Source organism: Ictidomys tridecemlineatus, chromosome 1 (assembly GCF_052094955.1).
Source record: "Ictidomys tridecemlineatus isolate mIctTri1 chromosome 1, mIctTri1.hap1, whole genome shotgun sequence".
NCBI classification, from domain to species: Eukaryota; Metazoa; Chordata; class Mammalia; order Rodentia; family Sciuridae; genus Ictidomys; species Ictidomys tridecemlineatus.
In genome coordinates, this window is record NC_135477.1 from 255,853,354 (window position 1) to 255,866,379 (window position 13,026).

Sequence of the window (13,026 nt, forward strand, 5' to 3'; positions counted from 1 at the left end):
TAGTGTCACGGGTGGCAGGCTTGCTCTCATTCACAGGAAGGGAGTTGGCCCTGCAATGAATGGAGCATGCAGAGAGGTGTAGGCATTTCAGGAAGGAGACCTGCTTAGCTGAGCTTGTCTTCTTTAGGTAGAACTTAAAACTTCCAGGGAGGGTCTGGGGCTGTAGCTCAGCGGTTGAGAACTCACCTAGCCTTGGACATGGGTTCAATTCCCAGCACGGCAAAAAAATAAAGAATAAAAACTAAGTAAATGAAACTTGCAGGGAACAGAAGTTACAGATTATGATGACTCTCTGTGTAACCCCTAGCACCAAAAATTGCTTTGTTCTTGTTACTGTATCTGAGAGCTACCCTGGCCTAGGCATCCTGACACCATCAACAAAGTCCTCTGGACTTCCATAGAGGGGGGAATTAGTTTTAGACTAAGGCTCACTCCACCAGCTATGTATAAAAGTCCTAATGTTTGCAGTAACCAACAAGGTGAAGTGGGTAGATTTTTTATACTTGTTTTTCTGCTGACATTTGGAATTTTATATAGCACTTACATGACAGAAGTAGCCAATTAGCATAGCAGGTTGAGGAAGAAAAATGGTTTGGGAGGGCCAGTATATAATATTTCAAAATTTAGTATAGAAATCTCAATTGGAAACATTAATAAGACAACAAAAGCTATTGATTATCTTTCTCAGTTGCAATCTAGAGGGTACCCTGGGTGTTCTTTAACTGTCTGCCTCATTGGAGGATACAGTCCCAAGGTCATCCAAATTCAAAGTCTCTATGTGAAAATAATCAGCCACTAAAACAACACTGTGCAGACCCAGTGGTATATAGTAAAAGAAGGGTAGAAGGGTCCAGAATCTTCCACACAGTTTTGATCACCACCAATTGGAAATGAGACAACTAACATGGATAGACAGCCCTTGAAAGCGGAAAGATGAGGAGACTTCTTAGGAGAACAAATGTAAAATTCAGTTGTATACTTTGGGACCATTTAAGGTACCATGCAGGCTGGCAGTGGGATGGATGAAGGTACCGTGGAAATTCAGTAGTCAGGATGAGGCTGGTGACTGTGGGGTTGACCACCAAGTACTGGGAAGCTAGGACTGGGATTCATGAGTTGTCTTTGAAAAATAAAAATACATAGAAGTGCAAATATTTGTTATAGTTTTAAAAATTGGCAGGGTTACTTGCTTGAAGAGGTAGGTGTTGGCATGGTGGGCTGTTGTGGATTTCAACCACATGAGGGCAAAAGCTATGTTTTTTCTATTCTTATTGTTCTGTTCTTGCATGGTATACTCCAGGAATCACACAAGGTCCAACAGACACTGGGGAGACCACCGTATAAGGCACAGCTAGAGAATTTATAGCCCTTAGAAAGCTCAGTAGTTTGTTTGTGATCCAATAAATACATACTTTCGAGTAGTTTTCAAAATATTGGAAACAGAATCCTTGGGTGGGATATTTATTATAGGCTGGTAGAATAAGCCAAGAGGCAGTTGAGAATGTTTCAGAAGCAATTCTTGACAGGGCGGGCAGATGACTTAATTGAGATATGGGTCTCAAGAATAAAGAAGAGTTCCAGCGACCCTGCCAGGCAGCCCCAGGCCTCATTACTCTCGTGAGTCTGCCCCTCTCCAGGGTCCTCTAGAGCAGTTTTTAGTTTATGCCTCCTGATTTTTAGGATGCCAGCTTTTGAAAACACCATAAACACCAAGCAGTCACGGTGTGCAGACCTCACAGGGCTGCAGTAGCTACCTGTGCCTGAAGTTTTGCCATCAGTTTGAGAAAGAGGTGTCCTAAGACCTAGAGTCCATGTGCATGGGCCTCTGACCAAGCCCCTGGAAACTCTCCGTAGTTTTAGAAAACGCTGGCTGATAGTGATGTCCCTGTTTCATGTGTTGTTATTAAATCCTATCATAACGTAGAATCTCCAGCACAGCCTCTCTCCATACCCCAGAAACAGCTACTTGTGTATCCATGTGCTGATTCCTTGTCCCTGCATTTATTCACTTCCCTCTAGCCATGACATCTCCATGGGCCAAGGGAATGCTGTCCCACTCGAGGACACTTAGCATTGGTGGAAGTCACCAATGACTTCCCCAGGCCAGGCACATTGTCCTGCTCTTTGGCATTTCCAAGGATTTTCATGGACAAGTGTTTCTGCTGGTTATCTCAGTTGTTCTCACATCAGCCTTAGGAAGTGAGCAGAGTCCCTACTTTCCTGGTCACTTTACAGATAAAGCGTTAGAGGATGAGGAGAAGGGTCCACTCCAAGGCCACGTGTCGGGAGAGTGACAGCCCACTTGAAACACTGCGGTCATCCTTTGGAGCCTGGGCTCTCTCCTTGACTCCCACGGTCTCTTCCTGTGATACCCAGGTGCCCTGCAACCGTGTGGTATTAAATTAAGCATAGGAGTAGATGCACAAAATCCATTTACCTCTGAGATTCTCTGTGCAATTGGCCTATCATTTTATTGCACGTGAGACATTTTATCAAATGCTACAAAAATACCATCTACTTTAAAAAAGCAATTCCATCTTGTTCTCTTGCACCTCTGACCTGTTATAAAGCCAGGCATTAGAAATGGTGTGTTATAAATGGTAGTTTCCGGCAGCATGGACCCCCAAATTCATTTCCATCAAACCTACTTATGTGAAGTTCTGCTGAGGATCATTCACTATTTGTTCCAGAATTTAAAGGTCGGTGGTGATTTTCTGATTCCGTGCTCTGCTATGGGAATGCTATGCTTTCTTTCCTTCCCCTCTTTGTACCCTGTCCCTGCCTGAAACTGTCACACATAGCACATGCAGCCTCCCCCCAGCACAGCTCTGAACTGAATTCTCCCAGATTCGGTTTCATAGTATTTCTCCTCTCTGTAAACCGATCCTTCCTTCCTCCTGCCTTTGTCTTTCTCCCTTCCCGGTTTCTTTTCATTCTCCTTTCTCATTCCATTTATTTCCGACCTCCCCCTCTTATTGCAAATATACTGTTTTATTTCTCAGATTCCTAGATTCAAACTGAAGTTTTTATTTCCCCTATCTGGGAATACAAGCACAAAACATTCAGACCAGCACAGTGTTTTCATAGCCCATGTGAATGACAGTGCACTGCTTACAGACACAAGTGGCGCAGTTGTCAAGGAACCGACGTTTGCTTATAAACTTACTGCTACAATAGAAAACGAATAAATCAACATCATGTTCCTGATTGTTGCATTTTCCACCTGGGTACCTGCTTTATCAGATAGGTACAATAGTATGTGTTAGCCGGGGAGCTTCCACGAACTCAACAGCCGATGAGTGTCTGTGCATCTGGTGTTCATATTAAAGCTGGCGACAAATACCACTCTGTTTTGTAACTTAGGATCTCTCTGTCCATAATGGAGTTGAGAGAGTCTTCAAATATGATGAGTTCTAGTCTTCACTGAGATGGACTCTAGACACGAGGACGTCAGGGGAGATGGAGAAGCACACCTCTTTGTATGGTCAGTCCCGCACTGTGGCTGATTCAGGTTCCAAGTCAGCTGGGCTGGAGTGGCTACATCAGCTGTGTCCAGATGGCTGGTTATGTAACGTGGACTGTCTTTCCTTGCAGTGTGGCACCGTGGACCAGGGCCTGTATGTGAACCTGACAGAGAGGAACCTGCAGGATGCTCAAAAGTTCATTCTGATGCATGAGGTGGTGCAGCCAGTGACCACAGTGCCCACCTTCATGGAGGACAACAGCCGCTTCTCCCACGTGGTCGTCGACGTGGTGCAGGGCAGAGATACCCTCGTCCACATCCTCTACCTGGCCACAGGTAGGAGCTCTGTCCTCCTCTGAGCTGTTTTCTGTCATGTTCTATTTGATGTTTTAAACTCAAAATATTCAGCTGGACATGGTGGCATGGGTCTGTTGTCTCAGCTTCAAGAAGCTGAGGCAGGGGCACTACAAGTTCAAAGCCGCCTGGGCAACTTAGCAAGCCCTGGTAGCTCAGTGGTATCGTGTCCGGGGCTGGATCCCCAGCACTTAAAAAAGTGGATATTCATTTTATCTTGACATTTGGGGTCTGTCTCCATCACCTGCTAACCAGCTTTACCTGTGCCTGAAGATAAAAACCAGCCTCATCCGTCCATGGTGCTTGCTTATCCTGGTCATGTCCCTGGGAGTCTTCATTTCACTCTCTTTTTGTCCTGTGTTAGTCATACTTTAATGGGCAAGAGAATGCCTCCTTTCTTAACTGTTGTTCTCCAACTATTCACTAGGCAGCACCTTTCTGGGCAAGGCCGTCGTCAGTCAGACGGTTTAACTCAGCAGAACGCTTTGTTGGAGAATATTGCTTGGTGAAATGCTCTCCTGGGGTTGCTGTGGCGATTTCTGATGGTCTCAGAAGCAGTGCTCACAGCAGACTCTTCCTGTAGATGCCACATACAAGCATTCGAAGAAAATTTTAAAAAAAAATAAGTAGCACAATATTTTACAGCAAACATAGGTGACAGTGCTTATGAAATTACAAAAAGCTGCTAGTGCTGCTCAGATTTCACAGTAACCAGAGTGCAGAGGGCATGCTTCATCCAAGTCCATTCTGCAGGATGGCTCCAGCCCAGCCCAGCCCCAGGACCAGGTCTCAGCTCTGTCTTCATGCCCTCCAGATACAGCAACCTCATTGTGGGCTCTGCCCCTCCCGCCCCGCCTCACTCTTTTCCCCGTGTCCATATTAACTGACATTTTCTCACAAAGCGCGATTACCTCTCTTCCTGTTGTTATGAGGACCATGTCTTATTTTGAGAGGATATCTCACTTTCTAATTATATATTTATCAGCTGGCTTATTTTATTCATCAGATCACTGAGGTTTATTGAACTTTCACTGTCTGTGGGTTCACTGTCATGCTGAGGAGTGGAGTGTAAACAGACAGGCTCTGTCCTGTTCTCAGCTCGCATTCTGAGGGGCAGTCGGGCAGCCACGGGGCAGTGGGTGAAGCACGTCACCAGTGAGGCGCTGAGGAGCTGCTGCGGTGGAATTAGCAGAGTGGTGGTGAGCGCCCCAGAGGGCCCCGCCTGACTCTCAGACCCTGCCTCGGCCCAGAGGTGGCATTTAAGTGAGTACTGGGGAGGAGCAGCCAGCCCTGCAGCCCTGCAGAGGGAAACAGAGAACCCTGCAGATGCAGCGACTGTCCGCTGTGGGCAGGGCCACCGAGGGGTCACAACAGAAGAGGACAGACGTGACCTCTGCCTGGCCCTGGGCGGTCGGATAGAGGCCACTGCTGCCTGTAGGGGCCACTTGAGGAGGAGTGGGGAGGGAGGGGGAAGAGAAGAAGTCAGTTGAGACAGTTGCTAGGAACAGCTCTCTGCAGAAGTGGCTTGGTGATGGGGAGAGAATGAGGAGGTCTCTAGAGGAGACGGGAAGCCAGAGAGGGGACTTTAGATTATTTTTGTATTATGGAAAGGAAAGGAATGAGTAGTGCACTGTTTGTCTTGTTCACCAGGCTGCAGACAGGGATTGTGTATCTTTTTCTGCCATTTTAATTTTTAATGTGACACAGGCAGGGTGCCTAACGTGGTAGATTTCTGGTAGGAATGACAGGACATTTCCAAAAGTGTCCCTAGTTTTTTAGCAGATATCTTCAGGTTAATGCCATGGAGAGTAGGGTCACCTCCATGGATTCTGGAGGCCGTGGAGGCCTTCATCCATGGCTGGGCTGCGGTGTGCTGGGGCTGGGGCTGGGGTCGGGCTGCAGAATACCTAAGCTGGTCAGCTCAGAGCAGCCTGGGGTCTCCACCCCAGCCTTTTGACCTGTTCCCTGTCTGTGGGTGCAAATGCTGTTGCTGATTTGAAGTTAGCTCGGGTGATTTCTGATGAAATGTTTTAATTTTGATGGGTGCTGAGTGGGCCCTGGTTGCTGATTGTAACAGAACACCATGGTCAGGGGGGCTTAGAAACAGATTTGGTTCTCAGTGTTCTGGAGGCCAGCACGATGGCTGCTGGGATGTTTCCTGGTCAGGACCTCTGGCTGGCTTGGCACGGCTGCTGTTCCTTGTGCCCTCACAGGAGAAGAGGGACCTTCTCTCTGTGTGTCTTCTCATAAGGGCACCAGTGTCATCATAAGGCCTCTACCCTCATCACTCAGTTCCTCCACCCATGACTTAAAAAGGTGAAATGGAACCAATTGTTCCCGTGTTACGGACACAATGCCATCGGTTTCACCTTGGGAATACAGGCAGGTTGGGTGACAAGTGCCAAGTGTGTATTCTCCCACTTGGACTTTACATGAATGAATGCACCTGCTGGTAGCCATGTGGGGAGTGGGTTATCTTGTTTGTGAGCAGCATCTAAAGATCAAAGTGAGACAGAATGTTGCCACTGTAGTTCTCTGTGGCCCCCCAAGTCCTGCTGCCTTTCCTAGGCATGTTCAGCTCCATGTCTCACTGATCCATGTCTCTGCCCTTGGCAACCCAGCTGGGCGAGACTGTGCTGAGAGTTCAAAAGTCATTTCTTTGAAACTCTTCTCAGTTAAAGCAGGAGGGCAAATGCCGAGTCTAACTCCATCAGGATATGTCTGACTGGGGTTCTCTAAGTGATGAGGCTAAGTGCAGACAGTTTCTGAGCTCCTCTATCAGGACAGAATGAGAGCGGGGTTCACCAGTCTCTCCTTAGCTGGCTACAGAACACATCTCCCGTGGCTCTTCTCCTGCCTCCGAGATGGTCTTTGGCTGCCTCACTTATCTCCTGGCCTCCTGATGGTCTTGGCTGGGTGGTCTCTGCCCATGACCACAGCCGAGACTATTTCATGCTTCCTCCCGGGAAGTACATTCAGACTCACCTAGTTCCTACTCTCCCTCCTCTGGTATCACAGAGCACTTTTATTTTCATATAGTTCATGTAACACTTCTATTTTCATTGAACCTCAGTTCTAGTGTGTCTAAATTACTTAATTTTAATTTATTTTTAATCAAGTAATCATTATTAAGTTAATGATTCAATTAACCTTCAACTGACTATAACCTTGAAATGTCCTACCCTTAGATTGTGACAATGATTGCACAACTCAGAATGCGCTGCAGATCAATGGGTGGATTTTTTCGTATGCATATTTTACCTCAATAAAGATAGTTTAAAGGAATATGATCCATCCTTGTGACTTACTGAACATTTATCATAAAATATTTTGTCTTAATTAGAGGATTGCTCATAAATTTTACATTAAAATGCTGAGCACAGGGGCATATGCCTGTAAACCATACAATTGGGAGACCAAGTCAAGAGGGTCACAATTCAGGAATAATGGGCAACTTAATAACACCCATCTCAAAAAATAAAAAGGGCTGGGGGTGTAGCTCAGGGGAAGAGCTCTGGCATGCATAAGGCCCTACGTTCTATCCCTAGTGCAGGAAAAAGAAAGAAGGAAATGAGGAAAGAAGGAGGGAAGAAATATAAGAAGGAAAGAAGGCAGGGGCGTGCACACACACGCGTGCGCGCGCACACATGCACACACTTTTCAATGTTTTTCTTTCTGAACTTGTGAAATTCACATAGAAAATTAGCAAGTAATAGATGGTGCAAAAGGGAACGGTCCACATAGGCACACTGCCTTTACCTGATTGATTTGAACTGGAGCCTGCACTGAGTTTATCACCTGTGTGTCCTTCTTGTCCCCCACCCCAAGGTGGATTGCACCCTGCGGCAAAGTATTTAAAGTTTCAGAAAATACAGTAGAACAAAGAGAGCATGAGCAGTCTCTTTCAGGCTGCAGAAAAGTAAATCAAACAGAATAGTTGAAAGTAGGAACAAAAGTACATTTGCTACAAATTTACTTTGCCTTAATAAAAGTAGAGAATATTAATAAAATAAGTAACATTGAAATGATGAATGATGAAAATGAGATGAAAAGAGGTTCTCCTAGAGACAAAGTAAAGAGCAAAATAAGTCTATTCTATTGCAAAGGTAATGATGACATTTGAAGCTTTATGTGAACAGAAGCAAAGCTAAAGGTTAATTAGTAACAGTAAATGTTTGCCATGGCTGCAGTGACAAATGCAGAGATAAGATAGAGTCTAGATACAAAGGACCCAGGAAGACAAGGCAACAGTATAGCCACTGGTGTCTTTGAATCAGAGAACTCCATGGTAAGCTGTCCCTGAAAATATCATTAAGGAAAATTCCTGAAAAAAAAATTGGAAGACATGAATCTGAAGATATCAAAACACTCCACATTTGAGCAATATTGATTAAGAACAAAGAAACACTACCTGGGCATTGTGACACATGCCTGTAATCCCAGCAGCCCAGGAGGCTGAGGCAGGAGGATTACAAGTTCAAAGCCAGACCCAGACAACTTAGCAAGGCCTTAAACAACTTAGTGAGACTTTGTCTTAAAATAAAAAATGATAATAATAAAAAGACTGGGGATGTGGTGCAGTTAAGTGTCTGTGATTTTAATCCCTGGTACCTAATAAAAAATAAATAAATAGATAAATACTAGACATAGCCAGGTTAAAATTTTAAATTCCAAAGGTAAATAAAGAAAGCACTACAGGGAAAAATAACAACAAATGGATAAAAGTCTGGTGTTCTCAGAATACTCTGCAGCTGCTTGAGTCTGTGAATAAGGCCCCCCCAAATCTGAGAAAAATAAAATGTGATTCAAAATTATTAAGCTCACCGAGGAATTTAAAAAAAAAGACAGACATTACGCAAAAAGAAAATCTCAATCAATAGGCTTCTAACAATCTCTTTTCTAAACATGAAATAGTACTAATTACTGGCTAAATTGAGTCCAACAAATTCGGAGAAGATTTGAGAAACAAAGGAAAATTAAAAAAAAAAAATCTAACACCAGATTTCAAGCTGAGCAATATATTGAAAAGCAGAGAGAAATCAAGCAGGATTTATGAGTTTTATTCTGGGTTATCTTTCCTTCAAAAATAAACATACATTAAAACTTTAGGGACACAACACCCGTGATTCCTACTTTAAAAACAGAAATCCAAAAAAACGGGAATCAGAACCAAAACCTCAGGAAAGACGAGGTCATGGGTGGACAGAGAACCAAGGCTCATTTTATATGTGATCAGGAAGAACTGGGGTGTTGTGTGCTACGGGATGGCAAGATAGGGTCTGGGGTGCAGCAACCCAGAGGAGAGCTTCCTGGACTCGCCAGAGACCCTCTCCACTTCACTCGTCCTGGACTCTCGCCCATTTGCTGTGTCTCAGCTGCTTCCTGGGTAGAACCGTGGGATCTTCTAACCAATGCTGACCAGCTGGTGGCCGGGAGGCTCCGGCCCCTCTGCCACGTCTGGACTTGGATGAACATCCACACTGCGGGGCATGGGGTTTGGCTTCTCAAACAGGCGCTACAGGATGGGCAGGCAACTCAGAATTGCAGGAGAGGATGCGCTCCCCGTAGGGTGAGTTTCAAGCAAGGAGAGGCAAGGTCTGAGGAGGAGCCTTCTGATGCCTCCCGTCCCCTTTTCCTTCCAATGCACTGTCCAAGGCAAGGCTCCTGGTGTAGATGAGAGGCGTGTCCGTGGCTCATCACAAAGAGCATCCCCGTGGTAACCTGTCTCAACCCTCCTCCGTTGCCCTGCAAAAGGCAGCTCCCACGATGTGTCAGCACCTGCTCCTTGCATCACGCTCAGTTTCCTAGGCAGTGACAAGAAGGGATCCCACTAGGACTGGAATTCGCTCAATCTGTAGAGTGTGTGTCTCTCAGTGTAGACGGAGGGAGCTATTACATGCCTTATAGTCTTATTAAGAAATGCTGATTTTAATCCAAGCATCACCATCATCGTCCTAACTGATGACATTGCAAAGAGTAGAAATGACATGAAATGTTCAATGTTTTCAAAGGCTGCTGGCTGCGATTCTGGATAGTGAATTGGAGTAAAAGCAAGTCCGGAAATAGAGTGAAATTGTGGTACGATTTCTATTCTGCCAATACTATTTTCTTGAACATTAGCAGATTATATGAATATTAGCAAGTTTTGTAGATGTCTTTTCATGAATTGAGTAGTGAAGGCTGTCCTGTGGTCCAGGCTGTTTCAATCATAAACAAGGTTCAGGAGGAGGCAGACCTGGCAAGCTTGACTAGCAGATGGTCCCTGGAGGTGTGACCATGATATACATTCTTAACTAGGGCAGTATCACCCCCCAGGAGGCAAAAATAGGGCTAGGGGGCAAAAAAGTCTTTTGTGTAAATTGCAGACCCAAGCACCACACAAATGCCCAGCACTAACTGTAGTATATGGTTTCATAGGTGAGACCAGAGATGAGATTGAACCAGAGGGAGTCCGCAGAGGGGGTTGGGAGGAAAGTGGGGTGTGTCAGTGGGGTGCATAGGGGATCTTGAGAAAAACAGGACACCAAATAGGTTAGAAAAGAAAGGAGAGAAGAGATTCTCAATGTGACATCTGAGATCCACTGTGCTTGTTCCTTCTCAAGAAGCCCCAGGAGAAGATGGAATTCCACCTTTAAGGAAGCTGGCTTTTGGGAATGCTGACCTGGACTATTTTCAGTAGAGATTCCAACCCATGAATCTGTCTTTCAGAATTAAAATTGAACTTAATTTAAAATTTAAAACTGCAGATGAACATTAGCTCACTGAGAGGGGGCAAGAGAGAGGGGTCCCTGGATGGCTGAGGTCCAGAGGGCCAGAGGAGTTGGGGTCATCAGAACCTTACAGAAGAGAAAGGAGAAGCCCCCAACCAGACAGGGCCCCCACTCTCCTGGGCCCTTTGCTTGACTTTGCTGTGAGCTCCATGGAGGGACCCTTGCCCACTCTCCCTCTCTGTCCTTCCAAATTGCTTTTAGATATAAAGCATGGCATTTGTGTTACTATTTGCTCCTAATCACTATTAAAGACAGGAACATGGTGTGACTTCCAAAAGAAGTTGAGGCTTACAACCCAACAAACATCCTTCCATATACGTTGGAAATTTTCTTTGGATTTTCCCCTGAGATGGACAGTCACTTCCAGGGGCTGACAAGAGAGGTGTCACTACCCCGCTGTGAAGGGAGCATGGCACCTGAACACCGTCACATCAGTCTTCCTGCCTCCAGGGCTGGGAGGGAAGGGGTGGCTGTTGCTTTAACCCTGCTGTGTGCTCTGATCACAGCAGCCCTGGGACTTTTCTTCTTTGCAGCTGGTTTTACAGCCCAATTGCAAGTGTACCTAGCTTTCTCCTGTCCCCCGGCATTGCCCAGTGTCCTGAGCACAAGAACAAAATTAGTTCTTTACCATTAGTTTATGTCAGGTCCAATTAAAATGAAAAGTCTGTTGTTGAAAACAATGTAAGATATGCCAAACCTCTTAAAATGCTGCACCATCAGCTGATCGTCTCATTTGATTAAATGTGGGCACAGTTCTTGCATTTTAATGAGTATTGTTTTTAAACATGTTTCCTGATTAATTTCAGTAGCTTAGGCTTGGTTTCCTAGCCACAAAATAATAGGAAGTTATAACTTCTGAATTAGTAAGTTTCCTAATCTATTCTAAATGGGATTCAGTTGCCCAACTCCCATCTTTCTGGAGTAACTGATTTTACAGTTTCCTTCCTGGTCTGCTTTCTCCCTCTCTGTCTCTCTCTGCTTGGGATCCATGTGAGGTGGTCAGCCATCCTCTTTCATGTTCCACATGATCCATATTGATTAAAATCACCCCAGGCAGTAAAGATTATGGCCTTTGAATAACAACAACATACAAAATCTTACCTCCTTTCATGCAGATTCTGCCTGACACAGATGTTTCTCTAACTCCTTTAGGCTTAATATAGCTGTTGGAATTTAAGCTCAAACCGGCTCTCCTTTGTTTCTACGAAAATCTGGAGATTGACAGAGGTTTCAGTAGCATTCATCCAGTACTGCAGGTCTGTTTTGCAAGTCTAAATTTCTGCTTCTGCAGAGAAACATTCAAACATCTTTCTCTATGGAAACATCAGGAGGCAGGTCAATGGGGAGTTTGGGTTATTGGCATGCATAGCTTAGGAACCTGCTTAAGAAATTTTAGCAGATATCTTTATCCTGGATAATTCCCTTGAGAGAAGACCCAGCTAACTACTAATTTGGTGAGGAATCTGCAAGTGTTATTACAAAAAGCATCGTCTAGTTGATCTTGAGGACATGGGTCTCTGTAGGTAATAGAGACCTCCCACTAACTGGTTCTCCCCCCTTCGTCCACACCATCCATGGGGGTCAGCACATTATGCAATTACTTATTACCTACTCCTGTTAACTGTTCCTTTCCATGCAAAATGCTGGTGTATCTTAAAAGATATTTAATTCATATTCTTTTCCACTTATGGGTCATTCTGCTCAGATCAGAGTATGAAAACAAAATATAACTGTGTTTCTTGTGTTCACTGCTGATGAGCATTTTTCTTTTAGAAAATAAAAATTTTAGCATAGAAGATTCTATCAGTATTTAAACTTCAGTAATGAGGTTCTGTATTTTTTTTCTTCAATAAGTATTTATCAGGTAAAACAGAAGAAAATTATGCTTAAAGGAATACATTCTCTTTTTAAAAAATTTTTTTAGGGCTGGGGATGTGGCTCAAGCGGTAGCGCGCTCGCCTGGTATGCGTGCGACCCGGGTTCGATCCTCAGCACCACATACCAACAAAGATATTGTGTCTGCCGAGAACTGAAAAATAAATATTAAAAAAAATTCAAAAAAAATTTTTTTAGATGTTGACGAACCTTTATTTTATTCATTTATTTATATGTAGTCCTGAGAATCAAACCCAGTGCCTCACACATGCTAGGCAAGCACTCTACCAGTGAGCCACAACCCCAGCCCTAAAGTAATAAATTCTTAAATTTATTATTGATTTTAGATTTGTTAACAATTATGTTAATTTTGAATGAGGTCAGTGACAATGAGGAGCAGCTGTGACTTGTGGCTCTTGTGGCCTTTCTCATTGTCCTCATGCTCAGTTAAACTTACTGTGGGTGGGAGCAAGGGCAACACATCAATCATCAAGGAAAGTACACTGGAGGCACCAATTTCAGAAAATGCATGAGAGAAAATACAAGCATACCTTCCCGAGATGC

General features: G+C 44.5%; 1 protein-coding gene across 7 annotated transcripts in view; it reads left to right on the top strand.

The window, feature by feature from the left end:
* Sema5a (semaphorin 5A) overlaps positions 1 to 13,026 on the top strand; it is a 450,819-nt gene that overhangs the window by 317,934 nt on the left and 119,859 nt on the right. For all 7 annotated transcript variants that reach the window (XM_021733399.2, XM_040272850.2, XM_021733404.2 and 4 more), the window contains one exon: positions 3,595 to 3,799. In XM_021733399.2, the coding sequence (XP_021589074.1) occupies positions 3,595 to 3,799 (205 nt within the window). The remainder of the gene's footprint in view (positions 1 to 3,594; positions 3,800 to 13,026) is intronic.